Source organism: Hoplias malabaricus, chromosome X1 (assembly GCF_029633855.1).
Source record: "Hoplias malabaricus isolate fHopMal1 chromosome X1, fHopMal1.hap1, whole genome shotgun sequence".
Classification (NCBI taxonomy): domain Eukaryota; kingdom Metazoa; phylum Chordata; class Actinopteri; order Characiformes; family Erythrinidae; genus Hoplias; species Hoplias malabaricus.
Window position 1 is genome coordinate 12,243,729 of NC_089818.1, and position 13,930 is coordinate 12,257,658.

The 13,930-nt window shown below is 39.9% G+C and overlaps 1 protein-coding gene across 1 annotated transcript in view; it reads left to right on the forward strand.

Moving 5' to 3' along the window:
* The window catches only part of LOC136676101 (retinal-specific phospholipid-transporting ATPase ABCA4-like), an 87,300-nt gene that overhangs the window by 65,069 nt on the left and 8,301 nt on the right, over positions 1-13,930 (forward strand). Inside the window, exons 28-39 of the mRNA XM_066652959.1 lie at positions 539-663; positions 745-843; positions 3,206-3,395; positions 3,671-3,765; positions 3,850-3,882; positions 4,012-4,117; positions 4,476-4,550; positions 5,597-5,766; positions 6,022-6,199; positions 6,746-6,861; positions 12,982-13,129; positions 13,619-13,742. Coding sequence (XP_066509056.1) covers positions 539-663; positions 745-843; positions 3,206-3,395; positions 3,671-3,765; positions 3,850-3,882; positions 4,012-4,117; positions 4,476-4,550; positions 5,597-5,766; positions 6,022-6,199; positions 6,746-6,861; positions 12,982-13,129; positions 13,619-13,742 — 1,459 coding nt within the window. The remainder of the gene's footprint in view (positions 1-538; positions 664-744; positions 844-3,205; positions 3,396-3,670; positions 3,766-3,849; positions 3,883-4,011; positions 4,118-4,475; positions 4,551-5,596; positions 5,767-6,021; positions 6,200-6,745; positions 6,862-12,981; positions 13,130-13,618; positions 13,743-13,930) is intronic.

Here is a 13,930-nt window from a genome sequence, read left to right on the forward strand (position 1 = left end):
TTACTTTAACGGCAACATATCACACATTGTGTCCCTGTTTGTTACTTGTAGGTGTGATTATAACTCTATTTGTTGTCCTTTCTTTCATCACCTGTTGCCAAATCACTTGCTCTCACCGGTGCCCAGTCCCTCTGTCGCTCTCTAGTGTTAGCGTGAATAAGTGACCAGCAGTAGAGTCTGGCGACAATGAGGAAGCATAAACACTGACTACAAAAAGTGGGTGGATATAGCCCATTAATGTCAGTACTAGAGGGTATAAAACACCATTTCTTGTGTGTAATTATCCATCCAATACAATTATGAGCTTGGCGCATGAGGAAGTCTTTAAAATCAAGAGGGAAAACCTATCTGAGTCTGGTGATTAACAGTAGGAGCAGAGTTGTACATGCTTTATCTCTGCTGCTAATCTCTGGTGCTTAGTGTCATTTTCAGAGGCAATGACTTGAGTCTAGTGTGAGCAGAGAAAAGCAATGAATGTATCTGTGTTTAATCACAAAGAAGGACACACTCATGATTAATGCCCTCTGTGTGTTTGTAGATTGTGCTGCCGGCGAGTTTTGTGCTGATAGCTCTGGTCTTCACACTGATCGTTCCTCCATTTGGAGAGTACCCCAGTCTCCCCCTCAGCCCTTGGATGTATGGACCACAGTTCACCTTCATTAGGTAAACACAACATCACTGACAGAGCCTGGAAAGTTCCTCACACTGAGAGATGTCTGTCTCTGAGCCATGTGTGTTTTGCAGTAACGAGCAGCCGAGGCATCCGAAGATGCAGCACTTTGTCCAGACACTGCTGAGGGAGCCTGGGATGGGGACGCGCTGCATGAAGGACTCAGTCTTACTGTAAATATATTCATGTTGTCATCATTCAGTCTAAACATCTGTTTTTTAGGAATGTTCATGGTCTAATGCCATGATTTTGTGACTCCTGCTGACACTCTGTGTTTTACTGTGTGTCTGCAGCAGGTGGGGCACCTTTAAACCATTTAAATAGCAAATAGACCTACCAACGTGTTTGTAATCAATAAAACACGCTTATATAAATTATTTACAATAAGGGTACATATTTCATGATACCTAAGACAGTAATAAACCTTATTACATGGTTAGGGAAAGCCACAATTAATCATTAATTATTGATAATTAAGAAGCGTTAATTAAGGTACCCTTAATGTAAACTGTTACCCAGGATTATAGTTATCTGACTGAATATTTTTATTATATATTAAATATTAATAACTTTTAATATGAAAAAACTGTCTTTAAAGCCCAATATTTAGAATAGGCTACAGTAAACACGTTTTATTTATTTTATAATATTGAAATCTATTTTTGTTGTTATATTTAATATGAATCAAGTCTATGTACAGCTTTTACTCCATAACTTGATGTGTCACAACAATTAAAATATCCAAATCAGGAATCAGTCAATCTGTCATAATTCAGAATATTATGCTGAATAAAGGAAGGGAAGGTCTGAAATGATCCCCAAGTATCTAAGAGGAACTCAATGATACATGAAAGACCGCCATCTAGTGATCTTCATATGTCAGTTACAGTTTCCTTGTGTAAAGATGATGTGGTCATTTGACTGCTGATCCACGCTTCTACGTTTAATCATGATTCCTTGCCAGAAGTGTCTTTGGAACAATTTCACTATGCTTGTTATTTGTCATTACTTTGTTTTTCTGTTTTCTCTAAATTTTCCTGTGATTTCACCATCTACAGTATTGTGGGATTAGTTGTAATTAATTTTTATTAATTATTTTATTATGAATCTAATTAATAAGTGAGAGTTTCTCACTCACCAACCTCTGAGTTATGACATGACCAACATGGCATTACGCTTTCCCTGGGGTAGCAATGAGATGGTAAGTAGAGGAGTTACTAGATGCACAGAGCTTTCAGAAGCCATTTTTGTTGCAGTGGTAATCAGCCTATGGCCTCTTCTTCCTCTGGCACTGGTCAGAGGCACAGCCATATTCGAGTGACCATTCTGCAGGATCCTGTGGCTTTCTCCATCGCTGGATCTGCATACTTTGGCAAACCATGGCCATATATGTCCTAGGCAGCAGGCTGGGGCCTTAAGCTCTTGTTCCACAACTTCCAGCGCTCAGAGGTCAGAGGGTTCTTTAATGCCAGGGCGTGGTGTCGAGTGTTGGTAATGGCTGTTACAAGCTAACAGCTTCCTAATTTGCTAATGTAAACATAGAAATAAAACTTTGGCTGGAATTTCTATTACATTGAGGCACTGGCTTTAAACTTATTTGAAGTAGTTTTTTCTTACTTTATTTCTGCAGTGCTGAACTGCCAAATTGGAAGTCCAATTATTCTGTTTGTGTCTCTCAATTCTGGAATTGTTTTTACAACATTGTATATCTTGTGAATATGTGAAACCTGCTTTGTTAATGCTTTTATATCAATGGGAATTAAGGAAGTTTTGATTATTTAGTCTTAAGGGTCTTTGAGTACGCAGTCTCAGAGGACATAAAGGTTGTGTCTCTGATTTGTCTTGCTCCCTGTAGAAAAAATAGATCCTGGAGTGAAGTTTGTATTACCCCATATTCAGACCTTTAGGCATCTCGGGGATTGAAACAGAGTCTTGTGTACACTGGAAGGTCTTTTTGAAATAACTGAAGATCAAAGTCCCAAAAGTAAAAGATTTTGTAAGAAAAATTAAACCCAATTCATCGTACTACAACAGAAGCCTGTATTATTTGTATATTGCTTAAATAAACATGATGTAGAATAATTTTAAGTATAGCTTTCCAACAGGTTCCAACAGTAAAAACCTGACTTGTTGCAACATCAGGTTTTAGGCCTTTTTATATGTATAGGGTCAGGGTTTGCCCTCAATGCAGCTGCTACATTTTAAAATACAGCTATTTGTTGACACGCTTACTGGCTGTGTTTGTACATTCAGCAGAACTGAATTCTGTACTGTTTCTGTATAGACGCAGCTAGACTGCCACATGTGGCGTATTTTGGCACCTCACAGGGGCCGGTTTGAAAGACTACATTGATAAATACAGGAGCACAGCATGTGTTGTCTGGTTCGGGGTGGGCTCCTTAACCACCACAATGTTCCACTGTTTCATAGAGCATTTAGGAAATATCAAGAACCTGACTCGGTGAGGATGTGTGATTGAGAAGGTTCTAAGTATTCTCCTCCTGGTTTAACTCTTGCATTTACATGTGTGTACAGGGATTTTCCATGTAGCAACCAGACATCAGACTGGGAGGATCCTGAGGTTTCTCCTGTGGTCAAGAACATCTTACAGAGCCCAGAGTGGACGGAGACAAACCCCTCCCCTTCCTGTTTGTGCAGCACTGAGAAAAAACTCATCATGCTCCCTGTGTGTCCAATCGGAGCCGGAGGGCTGCCCCCCCGCCAGGTCAGAACTGGCCATAATTATCAGGACACTTTTCAAGATGTTTGAAAACGTGACCATTTTCACTGCTGGCTGCTCTGACTTGTAATTCATTTTGTTTACAGTGAGCACAGTAACCAGTTTGAGGCCTTCAGAATCAGAGTCAGAAACGGAGACAGAGACATTCAGAATAAAAAATCCGAATCAGAGTCAGACACAGTGTCAGATACAGACTCAGAGTCAGTGTGTAGGGGTGGTGTAGTTTAAAAACCCTGATGTTGTGTTTCCGTGTCTCTCAGAGGAAGGAGGCGACGGGTGACACGTTGTTGGATCTCACGCACAGAAACATCTCAGATTATTTGGTGAAAACTTACCCCAGTCTCATCAGGACCAGGTCTGACCTCACCAACTTTCACTGATTTTGTTTTTAAACTTGTTCACTTTCTCAGAGACAAACTTGCCCTTTGTTTGTTTCCAGCCTGAAGAGCAAGTACTGGGTCAATGAACAAAGGTATGGACCTTCCTTCAACCTCACAGAGCGCGGGTTTATGGAGAAGAGAATTCAATTCTGAAGATGTTTAATGGTGTTTTATGGGGTTTAAATGTTATAGATATAAAATTATAGATATCTGATTCTCAGGTATGGTGGTCTCTCTGTGGGGGGACAGCTCCCTGTCCTGGATGTGGACCCTAAAGAAATCCAGAGAGTGTTCTCTCAGCTTGGACAGATGATGAATATCACTGCGGTACATTTATATGTTTACTCTATATGTTTTCTTATATTTCTGTAATGTCTCTCACTCTGAGGTTGCTGTGAGAGTCTTATAACATCCATCACCTGTTTCTGGATGTGTTTACTTGTTGAAAGTATTGAAGTTGACGTGTTGAATTTATTTGTTCTTTAGAGAAAATGTCTAATTCCCCCAGCAGATATTTTGACTTGCTATAAAGCAGCAAAGTTAAAAACAAGTAAAACCATCTCCAATTGGAATCAGACATGACAATTACAGTTCTGAATGCCCTGGTGTTGGGGACCCACCCTCTGGAGCATGAACAGATTCCTTCAGGGATGACAGAGCAGTTAGTTTTTATTTCCCATTGCAGGGACCTCGATGCCGACTCGCTGCCAAAGAGCTCGGACCATTCCTTCGCTACATGGAGAGCGAGTACAATATCAAGGTATTTTAAAATTGAATTATCTTTTAATATCAGCTGATAAGGGGTTGTGAAATTTACTTGTCTTATTAAACCTTACAGCAGCTTTTGACACAGTATGCCATAGTCCATTACTACCTCGACTTTGTAAATTGATTGGCATAACTGAAACTGCTCTTGCTTGCTTCCAGTCTTACCTTGCAGACAAGCAGAAGCTTGTTTCTATTGGAGGTTTTAGATCTGACTCATGCCCTCTGTCATATGGTGTCCCTCAGGTTTCAGTCCTTGGTCCACTGCTTTTTTTGCTCTTGTTGACATTATTAGGCAGCATGGATTGCAGTTTCACTGTTTTGCTGATGATGTGCAAATTTATATATACACTAAACCATCACTCAGTCTACCACCCTCGGTTCTGATAAATTTTTTAGCTGATGTGAGGACATGGATGAAGGTGAACTTCTTGAACCATTGTTCATGCATTTGTAACATCTAGAATTGGCTACTGCAATGCTGTATTGTATGGACTCTCAGCTCGATTGTTGAACAGACTCCATACTGCAAGGTTTCTGACCCATACCAGATCCTGGGCGCATATTAGTCCAACTCTGAAACATCTTCATTGGCTCATAGTACAGTATTGTGTACAGTACATGCTAATTGTGCTGGTGTTCAAATCTTTGCATGGCCTTGCTCCCTCTTACCTAGGTGATCTCCCTCAGTTACACTCTCCAGTATGCACTCTCCACACTTGATTCACATTCATTTAAAATTCTGCTCTCAAAGCTGCGTTCTGTTGTTGATAGGGCCTGGCCCAAAGCTGTGGAACAGTCTCCCTTTCAAGTTACGTGCTTGTTCGTCCAAAGCCATGTTTAAGGCTAGCCTTAAAACCCATCTTTTCCAGCTGGCTTATTTTTTTATACTGTATTTATTGTTAATAAAATTAATATTTAAAATTTCAGGTATGGTGTAAAATTAAAAGCTTGTATTTTGTATTTGTTTATGTCTTTTCAGGTGTGGTGTAATAATAGTAATAATAATATGGGTTTTATTCTGTATTTTTTTTATTTCAGGTATGGTATAATAACAAAGGCTGGCACGCGATGGTGGCATTCATGAATATAGCGAATAATGCCATCCTCCGAGCAAATCTCCCTCATTATGTGAATCCAGCAGAGTACGGCATTACCACCATCAACCACCCACTTAACCTCACCAAGGAGCAGTTGTCCGAGGTCACTGTGTAAGTTACATCCCCAACATGATGAGAGAGAGAGAGAGAGAGAGAGAAAATGAGAGAGAGAGAGAGAGAAAATTATGAATTATTTCCTGGTCCCGTCACCCTCTGTTAAAGAACCTTCATGCTGCTAAACGTGAGAGACAGTGAGGAGCCTTGCTTTAAAAACTAAACAATATTTTTTAATCTAGTTTGTAGAAATTTCATTTAGACTGAAGTAGCATTTACCGTTTTAACCCCTGACCTCCCGTGTCTTTGCAGTTTGACCACATCTGTGGACGCAGTGGTGGCGATCTGTGTCATCTTCGCCATGTCATTCATCCCTGCAAGCTTTGTCCTTTACCTCATTCAGGAGCGTGTAAACAAGGCTAAACACCTACAGTTTGTCAGCGGTGTCAGTCCCCTGGTCTACTGGCTCACCAACTTCTTCTGGGACATGGTTAGCGACCTGCACTATCATCATTGCAGTAAAGATTTTGCTCCAGTCCCCTGAATTCTCAGTGTTTTCCTCTGATGTCTGGGGTGACCTGGGGAGATCTCCACAGAGCTGAAGGTCCAGGCGGTCAAGTCCTCAAGTCCTAGAAAGAATGGTCACCACTGTCCACTTCTCTTAACTTGATGTTAAGCTGTGTGGGTTTACTGAGCAGGTTTTGACCTGCTGAGTGATGTTAATGTGGTCATGGAAACTGTTGTATGAGCGCTGTATTGGACAAGCGCAAAAATAAATGGAATATTAAAAATTAAATGGAATTAAATGGAATAAAAATTATAGCAAATATATACGGTCTCCTAAGCTTCCCAACAGAACTGTCTGTTCCACCTTAAATGGGGCAGCACATCCCGTGTCCCATGTCCCATGTCCTGTGTCCTGGACATGTTGTGGCATCTGAGTTGCTGGGTGTTGCATTGTGTTGGTATCAGTGTTGACTGTTTTTTCAAATTGTTTGCTTTTTTACTTTTTGCTCCTCCTGTCCCCTCTCTGCAGCTGAATTATTCCATCAGCACAACCCTGGTGGTGGGGATCTTCATTGGCTTCGACAAAAAGTGCTACACATCCCCCATGAATCTCCCAGCTCTGGTGGCTCTGCTGTCTTTATATGGGTCAGTAATCACTCTTTTAGATGATTATGATGATGATGATGATGATGATGATATATATATAACTTAAAAAAAAAAAAAAAAAAAAAAAAATATATATATATATATATATATATATATATATATATATATATAAGTTCTGATCCAAGGAAATGTACTTACCTTCTTCCTGTTTTACTCTTTTGGATGCCCCTTTAGTTGAGAATTTACTTCTTTGGTTTACCATTTTTTTTGTGATAGCCAGCCTTAAGTTTCATGTTCTTTGTTATATTTCCCACATAAACCAAAGGAATCAAAGCAGGTGGATTTTCTAATTACCTTTGTTCTTTGTTGTTGAGTGTTTACTAATCTTTATACTATGTTGGATTGAGGTGTTTGTTGAAGTTGTTGAGAATTAATTACACAGAGTCACATGCATGTGAGGAGATTAAGTATGTTATTTTATTTAAAAACAGAGATGGAAAAGTTTGGGAGGACTTTGTTAACCTCAAGTGGTGGAGCTGGTTTAGGTGCTGTTGGTGCTGGGAAAGGTGACTCAGGAATACCTTTGGACATTGGATTCTGCAGCTCCCTATTAATGTCAGTAGTTCTCTGTTGGTTGCTAAATAGCTGTGAGTGTACCTCCTCTAACTCTGCTTTAGCAAAGTCTAGCTTGCTTTCTGTCTCTGACTGCAGGTGCTGAGACAATTTGAGTTCATCTTTGACAGCAAAAAGTTCTGCTGTTGTTTTTGCTTGCAGTGTCATTAACTGATTAGGCTCTTTGCGAGCATTTCTCATGTTCTCCATTTTGGGGCTCATAATTTGTGTTTACACTCCATCTAATTCTATGTCCCGGAGACTGTGTTTAAGTTTTTCTAATGCTAGTGTAGCCATTTGGCTGGGTAACTTTCTTAAGGCCTCGCCTGTAGGTTCATCCATTAAATGTAGGGCCATTAACTGCGACATCAAATTTGCCATGTGAGAGGGCTCAGCGCCGTGGATCATGGCTATATATTCTGATACTGTGGCTTCTGTTGAGTTTGCTAATTACAAATACACATCAGTCTTACCACTGATGTTTTGTGACTGGGTTGTGCGCCAGATTAGATACTAATTAATGTTTAATTAGATATGCAGTTTTATTTTATTTCACCTCAACCAATATGGATTTTATAATCAGTAATTGGCTACTTCCACTTATGGAAGACTGAGTAAAGGACAGAAGCAGTACATCAAAAATAACTTACAATTTACATGCCAATTTAGTGTGCCATATGAAAAACAACTGCTTTTAATCAACTTGCACTTACACAAGTCATACACAAGGATGCACCAGAGAAACTTTAAATGCAGTAGTGCAAGTCAGTTTTATTTGTTTCCAGGGCTGGGTCAGTGGTGACACTTTATTTACTTAACTTAACCCCTCCTCCCAAGGTAGTCTGACTGGTTTGGCTTAAATGGAACCACTTAAAGTTCAGACACTGAAGGAGCAACACACACCATTGCCAGTTTTAAAGAACAGGGACGTTCTTTTTTTGGGCCGCTTTAGAGCGAGTTCACTATTTACGTTGTTTTACAGATTCAAGGCACAAGATTTTGTGTGCAATTATGAGCTGGGATTCACGGTCTCACTACTCAGGGGTTGAATCAGTGTTGCTCACAAACAATTCCTGTATTTATGAACATATTCTGACAAGCCGTATCTCAGAGGTACAACATTTGCTGATCAAAATCAAAATTCAGAACATACACATACACAGAGATTCGCGTGCAGTGATTACTTTAACCTTTACTTTAATACATACGATTAAACAGTGGCACAGCACAGCTGATAAACCCACAGTATTACTTCAAAATTAGGTGCATGCCAGCAGCCTAATAATTTCACAAATGAAAAGCGTGTTCACACTACTCATTAAATCAAAACAACAGTGAAATCGCTCACATTCAAGGCTTAACTTAGGAGCAGGTCCTAGTTAAGAATTAATTAGAGGGGAGGAAGGTATAAAGCAGTTGTGAGGCCAGTGTTGCTTACACACTCTTATCACTGAAGCACAAGGCTTATGCTTAACTTATTGGTGTGCGATTTTCCTGCACAGGAATCATAACTTCTGATCATGATTATGTCCAGAGCCCCTTAGTTGGGGGCCATTATATATATGTAGTGAAATAATTATGCCTCTTGTTGGGCGCCATTAAATATATGTAGTGAAATAATTATGCCCCACATTGCGGTGGCAAAAACACTACATAGTGGAGTCAATGATAATTATTATTTGATTAATAATTAATTATTTAATTCATTTTATTAAGCTCCGTGTTTGGGAGCCATTAAAAAATATGTAGTGTCTTTACCTGTCCAATTTTAGCTTGGACATGACATATTATATAGCAGAATTAGCTAGAATTAATTATTATTAATGAATTATAATTAACCTGCTGTAGGTTCTTGGCTCCGAAATTGAATTTGAACTAAAATAACAATTTCGTACAAGAAAGATGTGCACACAAACAAATAACCAAGGTTTGTAATATCAAAATCATAAATGTAATATCAAATAATGAATATTGATTATACATTCATAAAATGAAATGGATTACAGCGATACATGAGGGAGCAGGGAGATTAATATATGATGGAATTTCTCTATGATATTTACCCTAACTTCTAAAAAGCTATAGTTTATCCCAGCAAAGCGTTCAGCACCAATCTCCTGTCATGAAAGAAATGAAACCATGTGACCTCACGTATCCGTGGAGATGAACTGGAGATAGCTGGGAGTATGTCACTGATGCATGGTGCTTTCCAGCGCGGGCTTCCTGGAGCACTGCAGACACAGGCCTCGTAGCACTGCAGCTCGCCAGAGACACGGCGACTACTCTGTTGGAGGTGGTGGCGTTCTGAAGGTCTCTGTGGGAATTCTCCGTCATCGCTGATCTGCTTCCTGGTGAGAGACACATCTATGCAGGTCTCTCCTGAGCCTTTGCTCAGAAGGTCATTCTGAGGTTGCGTGTGGCCTCCTTCAATGCTCTGGGCATGGCATTGAGCTTTTGCTGGAATAGGCTATAATTCTTTTAATTATAGTCTTTCTACTAGAAGTAAAATTAAAACAAAACTTCTGGTTGGAAGTTCTGGATTTGTTCTATCTGGACCCTGCTTGAGGGGCCCCACACTGTTTCAGAGATAGCCATAAGAGAGTCTGATGCCTGAGAGACGCCCGCAGAGAGCTGGATACCTCTAGAGAGAGCTGGGTCTCTCCCTTAATTGACTACCCTTCCTACATTTTCTTTCTGTTCTTCTCCTGTTCTGTTCTGAGAGTGCGAGAGTGTGAGTTAGAGTGAGTTCTCGCTTGTTCTAGTCATTTCACATTTCTAGTCATTCCGGTGACTCCATTCCACTCCGCAAACTCTTCCTTGCTGTCATTGCTGCAGTTCTTTGGAGACATGACTGGACTGGCTGAGTCATTCTTCTCCATTCAGATAACGAATCAGTCATTCACATTCCCATTCCAGTTCACTCAGTCTCATGCCATTCATTCGCAGCTTTACTTGGCACTCAGTTGTATATCAATTTCTGTTAAAACCAGTTCACATTTCCGGTCACATTAATCCTATTGCTGACTCTATGTCTCATTTCCAGTTTCAGAAGTTCAAACTATTGGCTCCACCGTCCGACCTACATCCTACTGCGGTTCAACTATTTTCAGACCACATCTTCCATCTTCCCACAGATGCAGCAAACTGACTCTAAGATCTCAGGATTTAATCATATAATCTCTGGCACCAAACATCTTGTCTACCTACTGGATGGGATGGCAATGCTTTCGGTGCTTCCATCACACACACATATTGTTCCCTTCTTCTGATATCCACTTTTTCACAGCATTCCTCTCCTTCACTAACTCTCAATATTCTATCCGTTCATCAATATTAAAAGTCTAGGAGCTGCAACCTCTTTTTTAAACTGATTTATGGCTCTCCCCATCCGTTTACTAATCACCACCAAGTCGCTTTGCTTCCTGAAGGAATAAGAAGGACTAAACCTCATCATCTACATCAACACATGCCTTCTCACATACTTTACAGCTCCCTAGCTACTCTGCAATCCGGTTACATATCACCAACTACCGATGCCACTCTCAAAGCCATGTTCCTTTTAGCTTTTTTGGTCTTCTCCGTTGCTCTGAATTCATAACCCTGTCTTCTGTCCACTATAGCTCTCTCCACCCTTGTTTATCTGACCTACTCATCCTCAATCTAAACACAAAGTAAACACAGTAAAACAGATCAATTTCACAATTATTCTCAAATATTTCTTTTTAAACTCCCGTCCCCTATGAGCCCATATGAAGCACCTAGATTATCTCAAGGTGCCTCCCAATTCGATCCATTATTCGCAACTGAATCAGGTTTGGTTACCACTCGCCACTGGTTTCAATCCCATTTACATTGAATCCTTTCACTTAGTAATTTTAATCCATCACATTTTTCCGCTTACTTTTTCAGGATCAGTGCTGCCTCTATCGCTTACCATCAAGATTACTTTCAGATCATACCATCCAGACACTCAGCCGATGGACCTCTCAAGCATATAATTTATACATACGCACCCATATCCGTGATCTTTTCGAAGCTCACCAATGTATCGCTTCTCGATACATTTTGGGGCCTGGTTCTACACACGCTCAAAACTGTTCCGAACTCCATCCCAAATTCCTCTGAGTTTGCCTTCCCCTTTCCAAACTATAGGGCGTGGCGCATACTAGCAAAATATATAATATTATAATATTGTAAAGACATCTTTCTTCTTCAAAAAACAAACAAAAAAATCCCGTACCTGCACTTGTCGATCAACAGACCTCATGCAACACTGACAAATAAAAATGGATACACTTCTACAACTATTATTTATTCATTCATTCATTATCTGTAACCGCTTATCCAATTCAGGGTCACGGTGGGTCAAGAGCCTACCTGGAATCATTGGGCGCAAGGCGGGAATACACCCTGGAGGGGGCGCCAGTCCTTCACAGGGCAAAACAGACACACACTCACACATTCACACCTATGGACACTTTTGAGCCAATCCACCTAACAATGTATTTTTTTGGACTGTGGGAGGAAACTGGAGCACCCGGAGGAAACCCACGCAGACACGGGGAGCACACACCAACTCCTCACAGATAGTCACCCGGAGTGGGAATCGAACCCAAAACCTCCAGGCCCCTGGAGCTGTGTGAGTGCGACACTACCTGCTGTGCCACCATGCCGCCCTTACAACTATTATACAATTAAAAAAAAAAAAAAAAAAAACCATATATATATATATATATATATATATATATATATATATATATATATATATATATATATATATATATATATATATACTGGGCTTCCAAACAGAAGGATTCACCTACTCCTCCAGATCTGAGGGGAATGAGCCACATAGTGGGACCCCTCATTAGCAAGTTCGAGAAAATAAGCAAAACATAAAAAATAAAATAAAATAATAGTGTGTTAACCATCCTTACTAAAAATAGTGGTGGAAGTTACATATTGGTACTGGCCATTAATAACTATAAAACATATTTAATTTTTTTCAAACAAGAAAAAGGTTAATAGTTCACCATGTAGACTGTATCTCTGTAGCATCACTTACAGTTAGACCTTAACAGTCCACTTCTGGGTAAGGCTTGAGCTATAACCCAAAACGTAGAGGGAAAATAAAGAAAAAAGAATTAATCCTCCTTCATCCCTTCCTCTCGACTTATCCTTTGAAAGCCACAAAGTTTTTTCTTAATATCTTCTTGGAACTTGGATATATTCCCCTCTTGATTCCTTTCAGCTATATTCCAAGGGAGAAGCCTTTCCAGGGATTCCTTCATGGTGTCATGCCTTCTTTTAACACCAATGGAATGGGACTCCTTTCCTGGGTAAATTCTCAGAGTCTTCAAAGGCACTGTTGTAGGTGAATGTGCCCAAGTTGAGATGCACCTGATATTTAGTCAGTGGACGACATAGTTGTGGTCAAAAAAACACCCTCCTGTACAAAAATTCTCTTGTTCTACCAGGTGCCCTGGTATCCTAGAACATGGCTAGGATATGTGTATTAACGTGTGTGTGTGTGTGTGTGTGTGGCAGGTGGTCAGTAACTCCCATGATGTACCCCATGTCCTACATATTTAGTGTCCCCAGCACAGCGTACGTCTCTCTGTCCTGCATCAACCTGTTCATTGGCATCAACAGCAGCGCCATCACCTTCATCCTGGAACTCTTCGAGAACAACAGGGTACAGACACTGTTCCCTGATACTTATTCTGAGATTGTAAACATTTATATTATCATTTCAGATTCCAACTGAAACACCACCCCTGGGGAAAGAGGACACAGATAAGCGCAAACTCCTGTTACCAGGCATTTGGCTGAAACAGCAACAATAGAATCTGTGTTCGTCTTGTTTTTGTAAAGTCCCCACATGTGGTGTTAGAGTCTGAATCTGAATCTGAATCTGAATTTAATGGACTAAATCTGTGTCTGAATCTGAATCCGATTAACTGAATTGCGGCATACAGTGTCTTTATCTGAATTTTCCACAGTGTATTATCCACAGTGTACCTAAACTGAATTAAATCAAACAGCATTCCTTAAACCATAAAGATAAACACACAATCCGATCAAAGCAAAAAATATTCTGCTGTAAATATTTTACAAAGGTACATTTTCTAAATGTATAAAAAAAACTGTTTTGTTTGTTTGTTTGTTTGTTCCCTGGGTGTAGTCTCTGCTGGTGTTTAACGAGGGTCTGAAGAAAGCTCTGCTGATTTTTCCTCATTTCTGTTTGGGACGAGGCCTCATTGACCTGGCCATGAATCAGGCAGTGACCGATGTCTATGCCAGATTTGGTCAGTTTATCATCTTCAAAAACTTCAGTGCAAAAATTTAAAACTATAATTAAACTAAGACAAAAAATTTCAGACAGTCATCTGAAATTATAAGATAATAATTAGAGGTGGATTTACAGATATTGGCCTGAGCTCAATATTTCATTTGATTTTAGCATCTCAGAATGAGTCGTTTGAATATTTTGATT